General features: G+C 43.7%; 1 protein-coding gene across 1 annotated transcript; it reads right to left on the bottom strand.

Annotated features, from left to right (window-relative positions):
* Positions 1–615: 615 nt before the first annotated feature.
* On the bottom strand, positions 616–12,593 carry ZIM2 (zinc finger imprinted 2). Its single transcript, XM_088027035.1, has 5 exons — positions 12,215–12,593; positions 9,829–9,929; positions 6,982–7,108; positions 4,091–4,183; positions 616–1,589 (listed from the first exon to the last, which is right to left on the bottom strand). The coding sequence occupies exons 1-5, from the start codon at positions 12,591–12,593 to the stop codon at positions 616–618; spliced, it is 1,674 nt and encodes a 557-aa protein (XP_087883161.1).
* Between the last annotated feature and the right edge of the window lie 2,080 nt (positions 12,594–14,673).

Below are 14,673 nucleotides of genomic sequence, written 5' to 3' on the forward strand. Positions count from 1 at the left end.
TGCTTTGCCTGTAAGAATAGAATAATATGCTCACTAGGTACACTGCAGCATTCCTTAAAAGATCAAATAAAATAATATACATGACAATGTTTTGTAAATTATGAGGTACGATGTAAATGCATTACCAATTATATCAGCCTTGTGGATGAATCAATATAAGCACACCTTGAAAATCTTTCTACCACGCTCTGTGTTGACACATCCCACGTGGTGAAGATACTATATGTAAACACTCCTAGAAAAACCTGGGAACAGATTGCCTGTCTGGAGTCCAACCGGCAGTCACAAAATTTTTGTCAGGGTGTCAAAATGAAAGTTTTCCATTCCATGGATACCACCAAAAGAAAGGCAAAATCTATTAACTTCTTTCCTATGCAACAAAAATATTCTAAGGATTTTCACCTGTGTGACTACAGACACATGTGCTGAATCTTCTTTTGCAAAAAGATTTTTCTATACCCTTGCAACCATTGGCCATTTTTTTTATCACATCATGATGAGTTTTCAAGTTATTAAGTTGTGAGAGCTGGAGGAAGGTATTCTCACATTCAGAGCACTCAGAGGGTCTCTCTCCAGGATGGAGCCAAAGATGTTGAGAATGTCCTCTGGAGGTTTTTAGTAATAATTGCACTCATCAGGTTTCTCTTGAGAATGGAGTTGATAATGTTGAGTGAGGTATGAGGGTCGGCTGAAACACTTCCCACACAGCTGACACTGGTAAGGCCTCTCTTGAGCATGAATTCGATAGTGTTGAATAAGATGTGAACTCCGACTGAAGGCTTTGCCACAGTCACAACACTGACAGGCTCTCTCTCCAACATAGTCATGTTTCCGCTGATATCGAATTAAATACGTCTTAACGCGGGGCAACCCAGGTGGAAGGGCTTTTGCTGCCTCGTGGGCTTTCAGATGTTGAAAAAGATGCACATCCTGGATAAAGGCTCTGCCACACTGGAAACATTCATAGTAGTCTTCCTGACTATGAATTCTTACACGGCCACAGATATTTGCACGCTGGATGAAAGACTTTCCACCTTCATTGCATCCAGAGGACTTCTCACCAGAATGAGTCCTCTGATGTCTGGTGAGGTGTGGCATGAGGTAGAAGGCTTTTCCACATCGTTTACATTCAAAGGGTTTCTTCCCAGTATGGATCTGCTCATGTCTCTCACGAGCTGTCTGGGAAATAAAAGTTCTTTCACAAAATCCACATCTGTTCTCTTGGAGGAAAGGCTCATCATCCACTGACTGGGGACGGGTGCAAATTCCAGGAGTAGCACATTCCTGGGGATCCTTTCCTGGAGGCCCTTCCAACTGTTTAGTAAGGTATGAGCTCCTCTCAAAATCATCACTGTCATGGCTTCTTTCTTGAGTGGGGGTCTTGGGCTCAGTCATTGTTACCGGACTCAAAGGTTTCTCCTGGTTGACCTGGTACAAATCTGATGGATCATCAGGAGAAGATTCTCCTACATAGACACTGCAGAAGTTACCTACCATCAGATCCTCCATTCCTGCCCCCAAGGATGACTTTTCCATAGGCAGGCTTTGCTCTGGAGTTAGATTTTTGGTTTTAGGTCTTTTCTCCCCATCTAAAAGAAATGTAAAAGTTCCTCTATTCTTTCCTCACAGAGACACATCATTATAGTAGAAACGTAAGAAATGGACCAAAAATAACAACAGATCTTATGCATATTAGGAGGGATTTGAATGTTTTGCTAAAAGTTTGGATTTTCTTTTGAGAGTAGTAGTAGTCAAAAGTTTGTGCTTTACAAAGGCAACTCTCTGTGTGGCAAAGAAACTGACAAGAGACAAGGATGAACACAACAGTCGCATCCTGGCAGATAGCAGGCTGGGTGAGCAAAGTACAGATTAATAGTAGAGCCAGAATACAGATTAGGAAATCATCAGGAAAGGGAAAACTGGACCCACAATGGATTAGATCTTCTAGGAAATGGTCTTTGAAGAGAAGACTCACATAGAGGACTAAGAGACAGCTGTTCTGCCCGTTCTCCTCACAGAGAATACCTCAAACCTGTACTCCACAATCACAGCACCAACCTCCATCAGCTTTAGCCTATAATACCAAGCTCCCAACTGGTTTCTCTGCTGGTCTTCCTAAAGCCCACTTTCCATAGAACAGCCAGAGGGATCTTTCTAGACACTGCTGCCCAGTGGAATGCCCTGCAATGAGGTAAATGACATATAGTTTTTGCTGTCTGATACATGGCCACTAGCCACATGTAGGTAAAGAACACTTGAAATGTTGCTGGTGTGACTGACTTTAAATTTATGCAATTTTAATTCATGTAAATTCAACTATGTGTGTCTAGTGGCTGCCATATCAGACAGCACAGTTCTAAGGAGTCAATAATACTACCTCATTCCCTGGGCTCAAAACCCTCTAGTACCTTTTTCACATCTCACTTGTAATGAAATCCACATTCCTTAACATATTCCTATGTGAGTTGGCCTATGTCTATCTTCTCAATGTTAACTCCTATCCCCCTCCAGTTTACTCAGACCATATTGCTTTTCTTCCTTTTTCTGGAACACCCAAGCTCATTCCAAACTTGCGGCCTATTTGCTATTCCCTCTGCCTGCAACACTCTTCCTCAAGATTTCTATGTGCTCCTCCTCCGTCTCACTATCTGTCTTAAGTCGCTTCCCATTTGTCACTGTCTGCTTTACACTCAGACTCCATTATTTGTCTGTGTATCAACTATCACCACCATTAGAATGCAAGGACTATAAAGGAAGGGATTTTGTCTGACTTGATCATTACTGTAGCCACAGAACCTAGAACAAAGGCTCAATACATATCTGTGGAATGACTGAATGAGTCAAGGAGTGAATGTAAAGGAGACACTGAAGGCAACACAGAGGCAGGTAGAGGAATCCCCTTGGTAGGTCCTTGAATTTTGTTTGGACATCTTCTCTGCCTACACAGGGAAAGCTGTATTACCACTAGACTGGGCATAGCTACTGGTTCAGGAATGGGATATGACCCAAATGGAACACTGAAAAATGAGGAGAGGTGTGTCAAGGGCTTCTAAGAAAGAAGCGTCCTCACTCTTGAGAATGCTTCTTGGACACACCTGCTTGCTTGCTCTCTCCCCCCACCAACCCCACCCCCGGACTGGAACAAGAAAGCACACCCAGGATTTGCTGGCAGAGTGAAAAAAAAAAAAATGAAAGTAGGCCCTTGATAACATCACTGAGCCCCTGAATCCAGCTATCCCTGAAACCCAGATGAGCAGTACTGTAAGCTAATACAATCCCCTTATGGCTTATACCAGTTTGGGTGTGGTTTTCTGTTAACAGAAGCTGAAGGGCAACAATGATCCTGGCTGATACACATAGTGACCCAGTTCAGAGAAGGAGAGGATTTCATAAAGATGACAAATGTTACCATATTGTAGCCAGAGAGTTTGAAGAACGTTAAGTTTAGAAGGTTCTTGTCCTTGAGCCATAAGGATGTTGGTAGGGACATTTGGGGGGCTGTAAAACAGAGGGAGAGGGAAAGACAGAGAGGGATACAGCGAGACTGTGTGTGTGTGTGTGTGTGTGTGTGTGTGTGTGTGTGTGTGTGTGTGTGTTGGCAGAAGTAGGGGATGGAAACCAGATTGTGGGGGTTAAAAAGGGAAGGGAAAGGGAGCCTTTGGGTGTCATCAAGTCTGAAGAGCTGCCATGAGGGAAAATGCAACGCAAGTGGAAAGAGAGTGGTATCAAGGCCAAGGTTTTATCTTGTCTCAATTAAAGAGGAAAGACCAAGGCTTTCTAGCTGCAAGGGGAAAGGCACGAATAAGTACAGGGTTTGGAACACTAGAGAAAAGGGAAACGGGCCTTCCTGGCACCAGGCAAGAGAGTCGCTCTGACTACAGGAAGAGCAGATGAAAGAACTAAGTGCACACTAAGTGTTGAAACCTTGTGAGCCCTGAGATGAGAACATCTACCAGCCCTCTACTTCCCTGGCCTGAGTGGACTTTGAGGGATGCTCTCAGAACAACAGCTCCCAGCCCCCATCCCGACTGACTGGGGGGATTGTCTTCCCATAATTCCAGTCTCCATGGGCCTCCCCCTCACTACTTACCTTGACATATCTCTGTATTGCTGTCTTCCTCCCTCACACGTGACTCTTCCTCTTCCAGCTGTGAGATAATGTCGGGTTTAGAGAACTGGTACCCTGTTGAAGAAGGAGACTCATAACTTGGGGGTTCTACCTTGCACCCACAGCAACTCCCAGCCTAGGCTCTAAAGACTCAGAGATAATAAGGAAGATGCAAATTCACACAAAATAAAAGTGAAGCCTGGGGTTTTTTTTTTAAGATTTTATTTATTTGACAGAGAGAGAGAGAGCGAGAACAGGAACACAAGCAGGGGGAGTAGGAGAGGGAGAAGCAGGCTTCCCGCCGAGCAGGGAGCCCGATGCGGGGCTCGATCCCAGGACCCTGGGATCATGACCTGAGCCAAAGGCAGACGCTTAATGACTGAACCACCCAGGAGCCCCATGAAGCCTGTTTCTAATGATTATGGCCCAAACGGAGACATTTTTGGTTGTCACAAGTTCAGGGAGAGGAAAGGCTATTGATGTCTAGTACATAGAGGCCAGGTCACTAAACATCCTGTAATGCCCAGGACATTCCTCCACAGCAAGGAATGATCTGGCCCAAACGTCAACTGTGCCAAGGTTGAAAAACTGTGCTCTGGAGTAAAAATTGAAGAGGGGGCTTGAGAACACTGTGCTGGGCTCTCTACTTCAGCTTGGGGGGATCTGATGTCATAGCTGCTCAACAAGTTCTTTTCCTCATGATACCTTCATTCCCTTTGTCTTAAACTGCTCCTTCTCCCTCCCCTAGTTCTGTGTTTCCCAAACTTCAGTCTTTTGCAGGCCACCTGCCGTGGTCTGAATGTTTGTACCCCCCCAAAATTCATATGTTAAAATCCTAAAACCCACTGTAGTGTTATTAGAAAGTAGGCCTTTGAGAGGTGCTTAGGTCATAGGGTGGAGCCCTCATGAATGGGATTAGTGCCCTTATTAAAAAAAGGCTTCAATGAGATTCCCTAGCCCTTCTGACCCAGTGAGGAGACAACAGGAAGCCTGTGACCTAGAAGAGAGCCCTCAGATGACTGTGCTGGCACCCTGATCTTAGACTTGCAGACTCCAGAACTATGAGAAATAAATGTCTGTTGTTTAGAAACTACCCATTCTGGGATATCGTTATAACAGACCAAACGAACTAAGACACTACCTCATTATTTCCATACTGTCTGTCTCACCCCACTAGAATTAGTAACATCCATGAAAACAGGAATCCTCATCAATTTTGTAACACCAATGCCTATTCCAGAACCCGCCATACTGACAATTTCACTGACAAATTTATTAATGACCTTCACATTCTGGCCCTATCTATGTGCCACCTGTTGTAATATTTAGCATTTAATACACTTCTTTAGATCATCTCTCTTTTTCACTTAAATACACTTATTTAAGTGGAAGCTTTATATCAACCTTAAAAACAGAAACCACAGTCATTTGCAAAAAAAGAAAAAAAGCCCCAAAGATAATACAGCAATAGATCCAACCAAAATTAATGTTATTGAGTGCTACCTAGTTTTGGTTCCGTAAGACTCAGGGCCTGAGGTCTGCTCTCTCTTTACTAAATGGAAGGCCAACAAGAGGTACTACCTAAAATAACCTTCTCTATAATCCACTGTATTTATTCCACACTTGGGAAGACAATGTCCTGGGTGATATGTAAAATCTCTATTAACCCAAAACCTTCAGGGATACAAGAAGCCAAGGCCTCACAAGAAGACAGAAATGCCTCCAGGTTACTGCATGAGGGCTAAAAAGGTAAAACTGACTTACTCCCTCTATTTTAAGTCATAAATGTGGTAACTGAGGGAAGAGTTATATTGGAAAAGGCACTCCTTTTTGCCTTCTTTGTAAACAACAGAAGTCACAGTTCAAATTACACACTCTTCTTTTTAATATTTATTTATTTATTTGAGAGAGAGTGCACATGCATGAGCAGGAGGGGCAGAGGGAGAAGGAGAGAGAATCTCAAGCAGACTCCATGCTGAGTACAGATCCCAGGACCCTGAGATCATGACCTGAGCCAAAACTAGAGTCCGACCCTTAACCAACTATACCACCTAGGCATCCCTCATATCACACACTCTTGTGAGGTAAGGCACTTCCATCTCCTCACACAGGTCTCTGACTTCACAAGGACAATAGCGCCAGCTTATTGCCATTGGAATGGTGTTTGGTTTGATTGTGTGTTTCAGACCTCAGACCCCCAAAAAGCCACTGAAATGAAGACCCTGGCACTGGTACTAAAAATATTTAGCTTGTGGGGAGAGGTAAACAATCTTGCCTCTGGATATGAAGAGAGACTGGCAATCTCTTACTCTTAAACTTTAAGTCTAGTAGAAGCCTTTGGAGCGCCTGAAGTTTTCATCAATTCCTTCACACATTCAAAAAACCTCACTGCCAGCCTTCTACTGTGCCAAGACCTGATGAACCCCACCCCCATCGGACAGTACAGCCATTTAATTTAAGGGAGCAGATTCTGCAGCTGAACCACTAAGGGTCAAATCTCAACCTGCCACTTTGTAGCCATGTGGTTTTAGATAATTTAACTTTCCCATGGCTCTGTTTCCTCATCTGTAAAATTGCAATAATAATAAAAATAACAGGAAATATACCTCTCCCTCACAGGACTAGTGTAAGGATTAAAGGAATTAAGACATGTACAGTGCTTAGACTAATGCCTGACACATATTAAGTACTCAATGTTGGCCCTATTATGAGTAACAGTGAATTTGATATTAAAATACTATCTTTGATCTGAGTTGAAATTCACTGCCATGGTGAACCACTATTACTGATGTTCCTGATGTGAGGACAGAAAAGAGTTGAGAACCACTGCCCTGGTGGGCGGAAACCAAGTTCCATGGAGAAGGCAGCCTTACCTAAGGAGACCAGATTCCTGTAATTTTCCAGCATCACCTCCCGGTAGAGGTTCCTCTGAGCAGCACTAAGATAGGTTAATTCCTCCGGACTGAAGTCCACAACCACATCCTTGAAAGTCACCAACTCCTAAAATACCAGAAACACTTCCAAATGGTCAAAATCCAGAAATTATCCCAAAGAGGGGGAAGGAGCCTGATGAGAGAGGACTGAACATAAAGCATTCAGACTGGCAGAAAGCTTTTTTTTTTTTTTTCAAAGATTTATTTGACAGAGAGAAAACACAAGCGGGGGAGGGGCAGAGGGAGAAGCAGGCTCCCTGCCGAGCAGGTAGCCTGAAGCTGGGCTTGATCCTAGGACCCTGGGATCATGACCTGAGCTGAAGGCAGACATTTGACTGACTGAGCCACCCAGGTGCCCCTGGCAGAAAGTTTCTAATCCAAGTGTTCTAATCCAGAGGGTATAGGGACCTAGTAATGTACCTTTGTCTTGTAGTATGGAAGAAGGGGGAATATGTCTGAGATAGTGCCTGCTGCTAATTACTACAAATTTGGATTGAAGGCAAAAGATCCTTTTAAGGGATTCCCTAGGTGGCTCAGTTGGTTAGGCATCTACCTTTGGCTCAAGTTGTGATCCCAGGGTCCTGAGGTCGAGACCCGCATCAGGCCCTTGCTCAGCAGGGAGCCTCCTTCTCCTTCTGCCTGCTGCACTCCCTGCTTGTGCACTCACACTCTCTCTCTCTGACAAATAAATAAAATCTTTTAAAAAAAAGATCCTTTTAAGCCACTTTATAAAGAAATAATGAATGTGCATAATTAAAAGCTAAGCAGTATACCTCAGCCTCAGGAATCAGAGTTAGGTTTAAGTCCTGGCTCTGGTTCTTACAATCTTTGTGAATGTGGGTAGGTTAAGCCTCAGTGACTCATCTGTAAAACCCAAAGAGCTCATAAAGAGATATTCAATCTTATTAATAAACAGACAAATGCAAAGCAAAATGACACAGTACCATTTACACTCATTCAACTGACAAAAATTAGTAAGTCTGACAATACCAAATGTTGTCTAGAATGTGGACCCATGAGACCTCTTATTAGATGCTAGGGGAAATGTAAATTGGTAAACCACTTTGGACCCAGAAATTATATTCCTAGGTATATCTGATCATGTGTACTTGGAGACATTTATATTCTTTTTTTTTTTTAGCGAGCCAGAGAAAGAAAGCGTGCACAAATGCGTGAAATAGGGGGAGGGGCAGAGGGACAGGGTGAGAGAATCTTAAGCAGGCTCCACATCCAGCATGGAGGCTGACGTGGGGCTTGATCTCACGACCCCAAGATCATAACCTGAGCCGAAATCAAGAGTCAGATGCTTAACTGACTACGCCAGCCAGGCACCCCTTGACATTTATATTCTTAGCAGTGCTGTTTGTAACATCCAAAACCTAGAAACAATCCACATGTCTGTTTAGAGTAAAAGAGAGAAATATATTACGGTAATAGTCACACAATGGAATAATATTGCAGCAATGCAAACCAATTAACTACAGTTACAACAGTCTTGATAACCTAAGGTTGAGTCAATCAATTAATTAATTAAAGATTTATTTATTTGAGAGAGAGAGCATGTGAGTGCATGTGCGTGCACATGTGCCCGGTGGGGGAGGGGCAGAAAGAAACCTAAGCAGACCCCACACTGAGCGCAGAGCCCAACACAGGACTTAACCCCACAACCCCCAGATCATGACCCGAGCCAAAACCAAGAGTTGTACGCTCAACCAACTGTGCTACCCAGGTACCCCTAAGGTTGAATTTAAAAAGTAGATATTAGAAGACTACATAAGAATATGATACACATTTTATTAATATACATCTTTTGTGTTTTCAGGAAAACATTATGCAGATCTATGAACAACTGATTTAAAGTAGAAGTCATACACTGGCTGCCCAGCTCCTACCGAGGAGTTTATTTGGTTTTTATTATGGATTTTTTTATTATTTTATTCAAAATTCATATTAACTGCCAACACCAAAAAATTTATAGATTTAGTACTATTACTGGAGTTTTAAAATCAGAAATCAAGCTCCATGATCAGCATGGAGTCTGCTCAGGATCTCTCTCCCTCTTTCTCTGCCCTTCCCCCACTCTAAAGTAAATAAATAAATCTTTAAAGAAATGATTTAACAAGAACATTAAGGAGAACATTTTTGAAAAAAAAATAAAACCTCACAACGGTATCATGTCCCTATAATAGCTGCCATTTACTTCACACACAAAAAGGAGCATAACAGTGCAAACCACATAAGAGTTGTTTTAAATGAGCCAACACTGGGCATAAAATGGAATACTAAAAAAACAAACAAAACAATTAATTCAAGAGATAGAAAAAGCAGAAAAATGTTAAACGTGTAGTATGTGGGATGGTGATTAGTCCAACAGAGAAAAATGAAGCAGGGAAAGAGGATATAAAGAGTTAGAAAAAAATTTTTTTAAGATTTTATTTGAGAGAGCGAGCGAGCGCGCGCACATTAAGCAGGGGAGCAGCAGAGGGAGAGGGACAAGCAGACTCTGCACTGAGCGCGGAGCCTGATGTGGGCCTCAATCCCACGACCCTGAGATCATGACCTGAGCTGAAGCTAAGAGTCAGCAGCTCAAATGACTGAGCCACCCAGGCCTCCCAAGTCAGAAAAAAAAATTTAAATAAGATAGCCAGGGAAAGGCTCAGTTAGGTGATATTTATATAAAGACTTAAAGGAAATGAGAATGTGATTTAATTAAATAGGGAAGGTCTAGAAATCAGGAAAGTGAGATCCCCATATTGGAGAACAAAATCAGAAGAAAGTGTCACCTACCTGGGATCCGGCAGATGAGGGATTGTCAGACATCTCTGTGTCCCTTTGGAGTTTGTTGGTGTTCCTCTCTTCTGCAATGACAAAGTCCTGAGGAGGGCAACCTAGAAGAGAGAAGGAATGACCATGGAACTGAGTCCAGTCTGGCAGTACCCAGAGACACAGAGAGTGGCTCGCCACCCAATACCATCCTTCCTGCCATGGAAGACAGCAGCAGTCCTGGACTTCCTGTAAGAGAGAAACCATAGACATCTTTTCTCTTCTCAGTAAAGCAAGTTGCAAAAAAGAGCTCTGGGCATTTCCCAGCTTTAAACCCTTCAATGACTCCCTACTGCCTTCCAAATAAAGTGGAAATTCCTTCTTTATCAGTGGTTCCCAACCTCACTGTCCACTCCTAATCACGAGGAAACCTCAGTTTCTCAACTGCAAAATGGAAATAATACTTATACTTTTTTTAATTTATGTATTTATTTGAGAGAGAGAATGCGAGACAGAGAGCACGAGAGAGGGGAGGGTCAGAGGGAGAAGCAGACGCCCCGCCGAGCAGGGAGCCCAACGCAGGACTTAATCCCAGGACTCCAGGACCATGACCCGAGCCAAAGGCAGTCGCCCAACCAACTGAGCCACCCAGGCGCCCAATACTTCTAAGTGATCTTATAAGGATTAAACATTACATATATAAAGGATACAAGCATTTTAAAAAGTGGCAGCTCTTAAAGATTTTCCTAAATCTTTTTCATTCACCGATCTAGAAGATGGCCACGTTCCCTACAGTAACCAGAACCTTGAAGGCCTTCCCTGCCTGTAGTCTCTTCCCAAGTGCACCCTTTATTCATCTGTTGTTTCTTTCTCATGTCCTAGGGAGCTCTCTTTCCTTTCCCCTGAATTCCAGCTCCATCAATAGCTCTGGGCCTTTGGCCAAGTTTTTATTTTTATTTTTTTAAAGATATTTATTTATTTGACACAGAGAGACACAACAAGAGAGGGAACACAAGCAGGGGGAGTGGGAGAGGGAGAAGGAGGCTTCCCGCGGAGCCCGATGCGGGGCTCGATCCCAGGACTCTGGGACCATGACTGAAGGCGAACGCTTAAAGACCGAGCCACCTAGGTGCCCCTGGCTAAGTTTTTAACCTCTGGGACAATACCCTCTATGTCCACCTGAGGCAGTATAACACCATGATTATAAAGTACAGATGCTGGAGCCAGCTGCCCAGGTCTGAATCCTGACGAATTGTGGGGTCATGGGCAAGTTACTCAACCTCTGTATGCCTCTGTCTCCTCATCTACAGAATAAGGGTAACACCTATTTTAAGAGCTATTAAGAGAACTAAATAAATTCGTATATATAAAACACCTAGAATATAGTACATTGAAAGTATTCAACATGGGGCACCTGGGTGGCTGTCAGCTAAGCATCTGCCTTTGGCTCAGGTCACAATCCCAGGGTCCTGGGATCGAGTCCTGCATCGGGCTCCTTGCTCACCAGGGACCCTGCTTCTCCCTCTCCTTCTGGCTCTGCCTACTGCTCCCCCCTGCTGTGCTCTCTCTGTGTCAAATAAATAAAATCTTTAAAAAAAAAAGTATTCAACATGTTCACTATTATCATCTTCAAAATCCTTTTAAGAAATGCAGGTACACATAATTGGATTAATCATAATCCTTAATTCATGGTCTCAGTATTAAACCATGCATGACCTTGTTTAAATTTATTCATTTACATGCTTAAGTATAATTAATGCCTGTGAATTCACTACCCAACCCCCAATCTAGAACATTCCCAGTAACTTTTATCTACCCATGTGCTTTTTCCTGTCCACCCCCAGCCTTCTCTCCAGAGATAACTGTGGTCTTATATTCATACTTTTTTTCCCCTTGCCTGCCTCTGTCTACCCCTCTCTCTCTATATATATATATACATGTATATAAATACCCCTAAACAATACTTTGTTTTTAGTATCACTTTTATTCAAAGGACGATGAGAAGTAAATGGCTTTCTTCTTTCATTATTAAAATACCCTTAGTTCCAATCTGGTAACTTGAGTTTCCAAGAGACCAAATTTTGGTAAAGGTTAAACTTCCAGGCCTCGTAGCTCCCACACTTTATAACCTCCTGTGTGTTGTCTTGTTTTGTGTTGATACTAAAGTTTAGGTGAGATAAGAAACAGAGCAGGGAAGAACAAAGCTGGAGAGAAGGGGTACTCTCAGAGAAATAGTAAATATTAAAAGCGAAAGCCAAACCCAAAATTTTGTCCATCTCATATGAGGCAGATTAGACTGGATTATAAAATTTATTCTTTCATTTATTCATTTGACATCTCCTATTGCATGCCAGGCATACAGAGGATGTTCAGTAAACGGAAATGGTTAGTTGCTTCCTTTCTCTCTCACCTTTCTCCTCACATGCTTGGATCAAACTGGCCACCAGCGTTCCTGCCTCCTTGCTGTTCTTAGGCTTTTTTGACCTCACCCAGGTCCGAACCTCCTCTGGTAGGGTGTTCAGAAACTGTTCCAGCACCAGTTGCTCCATCATCTGCTCCTTGGTGTGGGTCTCCGGCTGCAGCCATTGCCAGCAGAGCTCCTGGATTTGGCTCACAGCTTGATGAGGCCCGGTCACTGAAAGATATCGAAAATCCCTAAACTTTTGACGAGAAACTTTCAGAGCCCCTGGATTTCTTATGGGGATGGTTTCTGGATTCTTTTCTTGATCATGTAGACGGAAGAGCGGGGGATTCTTCAAGATATCCAGAACATCTGTCATGTGCAGCATCTTTACCAGCTTGGCCCTTCACAGGATGGAGATACTTTAAAAGGGAGGCTGCTTCAGAACATATTTTGTGGAAGATGGTAGGCGGAGTTGTATCGTATGAAAAAAAGACAGAAACCCAGGACCTGTAGAAATTATGTAGAGAGACTTACAAATGGCCTGCACAGTTAGCACTGGACAATGGGGTGGAGGAGATTTGAAGCAAAAGGATTTACTTCATTTCACACAAATGCCTAAATACACATTCACAGAAATTTGCACATCTCCAGATAAGATGCTACTTTAGCCCCATCGCCAGATCTGGAAAATGCACAGGCACAGGCTTGAAATATTTCAGAAATGGCACTGAAGGGAAAAGAGACTTGAACCCCAAACACAATGAACTGAATTACTTTGATGAACCACAGAAGAATTTCACTTCAAAAAATAAATGAATTAAGGTGACTTTATACTATACAGAATAAGGAAAGAGCCTTATAACACATACATCCTACAAAGAACTAGATTCTTATGCAAAATATTTAAAGAACTCATACAAATCAGTAAGAAAAAGGGATATAAACAACAGCAAATACTTAGAAGATTTGAGCCGGTATTGCACAAAACAGAGCTAAACGGCCGACAGACATGAAATGGGGCTCAACTGCATTAGTTATCAGAGAAACAGGAATTAAAACCATAATGAGCTATCACTACACACCCTCCAGAACATTCTAATTGAAAAGAATCAGACAATAGTAAGTGTTTGAGAGGAGAAAGAACCATGGTAGAATAGTACATTCATACAAGGCTTCCACTAATTTCCTCTTCCCATCTCAACATATAAGATTACATAGCCATCTTGCAAGTCAATAGGACCAGCTTCATGGGCATGCAACCAGTGCAGTCATACAAGGCTCCACGCTCAGAAAGGCCTCAAGTTTAGTTTAATGCTCTGCTGTTGCTATCTTGAGATTTTTCATATTTTAAAGAAGGGGCTTCATATTTCATTTTGCATTAGGCCCTGCAAATTATGTAACTAGTCTGCCCAGCAAGAATATTATTTCTCAAAATCTGTTGCCAATTAAACAGATGAAAAATATATTTCTTATTCTTTAATTTTGCATTTCCTTAAATTAGTAATAAAGCTTACTATTTTTTTTTTCAGACTTATTGGCCCTTTATAAATTGCACCTATCTTTTGTCTCCTTTCCAGTAGGGTGTTTCTGTTGCTGATTGGTAAAGACTATATATAAATGAAGGATATTCCTTGTCCTACTTGATTAAAAAAATTCTAGCCACGCCACACCTTCTCTTTGGTCTTTGTAGAATTTTAGTATATTAACGTGCAATCTATCACTGTCGATCCAGAAAGAAGTTAAATATGCGATTACATTTTATTATTGCTGTATTTAAACATTTCATTTCATCCTGGGTGGGCAGAGGTGATGGTGGAAGGAGGAAGCAGGGGCTGAAGGGGACAATGGGAAGAGTGGTGCCAAGGCAAGAGGAACGGAGCAAAACAAGGTAAGGCAAAGAGCGGGGACAGAGCTGAAGGGGGAATGGGGCAAGATCAAGAGGAAGAGCGGACCGGAGGGGCCGGGGCAGGGAGGAGAGACTGACAGCAGCGGTGAAACTGAGGCAGTGGGGAGGACCGAGAGAGGAGGGGCAGGAGCAGCGCAGAGAGGCGGGGCGGAGGCGGGGCCCAGGGGCCGGCGCGGGGAGAAGTCGGAGCAGGAGCCTTGGTGGGTGGGGCTGAGGGTGGGGCCTGGGGGCGGGGCTGAAGCTCAGGGCGGGACCTGGGATAACGGTGGGTCTGGGGCGGGAGGGGCGGGGCCTGGGGCCAACGCCTGGGGCAGGTAGGGGTGGGGCTTAGGCTCAGGAGGGGCCTGGGGGTGTCGGAGACTCCGGGGCCAGGAGGGGCGGAGCCTGGGGCAGGTAGGGGTGGGGCTTAGGCTCAGGAGGGGCCTGGGGGTGTCGGAGACTCCGGGGCCAGGAGGGGCGGGGCCTGGGGCAGGTAGGGGTGGGGCTTAGGCTCAGGAGGGGCCTGGGGGTGTCGGAGACTCCGGGGCCAGGAGGGGCGGGGCCTGGGGCAGGTAGGGGT

This window comes from Eumetopias jubatus, unplaced genomic scaffold, assembly GCF_037043125.1.
Source record: "Eumetopias jubatus isolate StellerSeaLion01/CBP00866 unplaced genomic scaffold, mEumJub1_p1.0 scaffold_10, whole genome shotgun sequence".
NCBI classification, from domain to species: domain Eukaryota; kingdom Metazoa; phylum Chordata; class Mammalia; order Carnivora; family Otariidae; genus Eumetopias; species Eumetopias jubatus.

Coding starts and splice junctions, on each gene's coding strand:
- ZIM2 (XM_088027035.1), bottom strand. CDS start 12,593: ATGCTGCACATGACAGATGTTCTGGATATCTTGAAGAATCCCCCGCTC. Junction 9,930..12,214: donor CCAAGCATGTGAGGAGAAAG/GTGAGAGAGAAA, acceptor TCTCTCTTCTAG/GTTGCCCTCCTCAGGACTTT. Junction 4,184..6,981: donor CAGGAATCTGGTCTCCTTAG/GTAAGGCTGCCT, acceptor CTTCTTCAACAG/GGTACCAGTTCTCTAAACCC.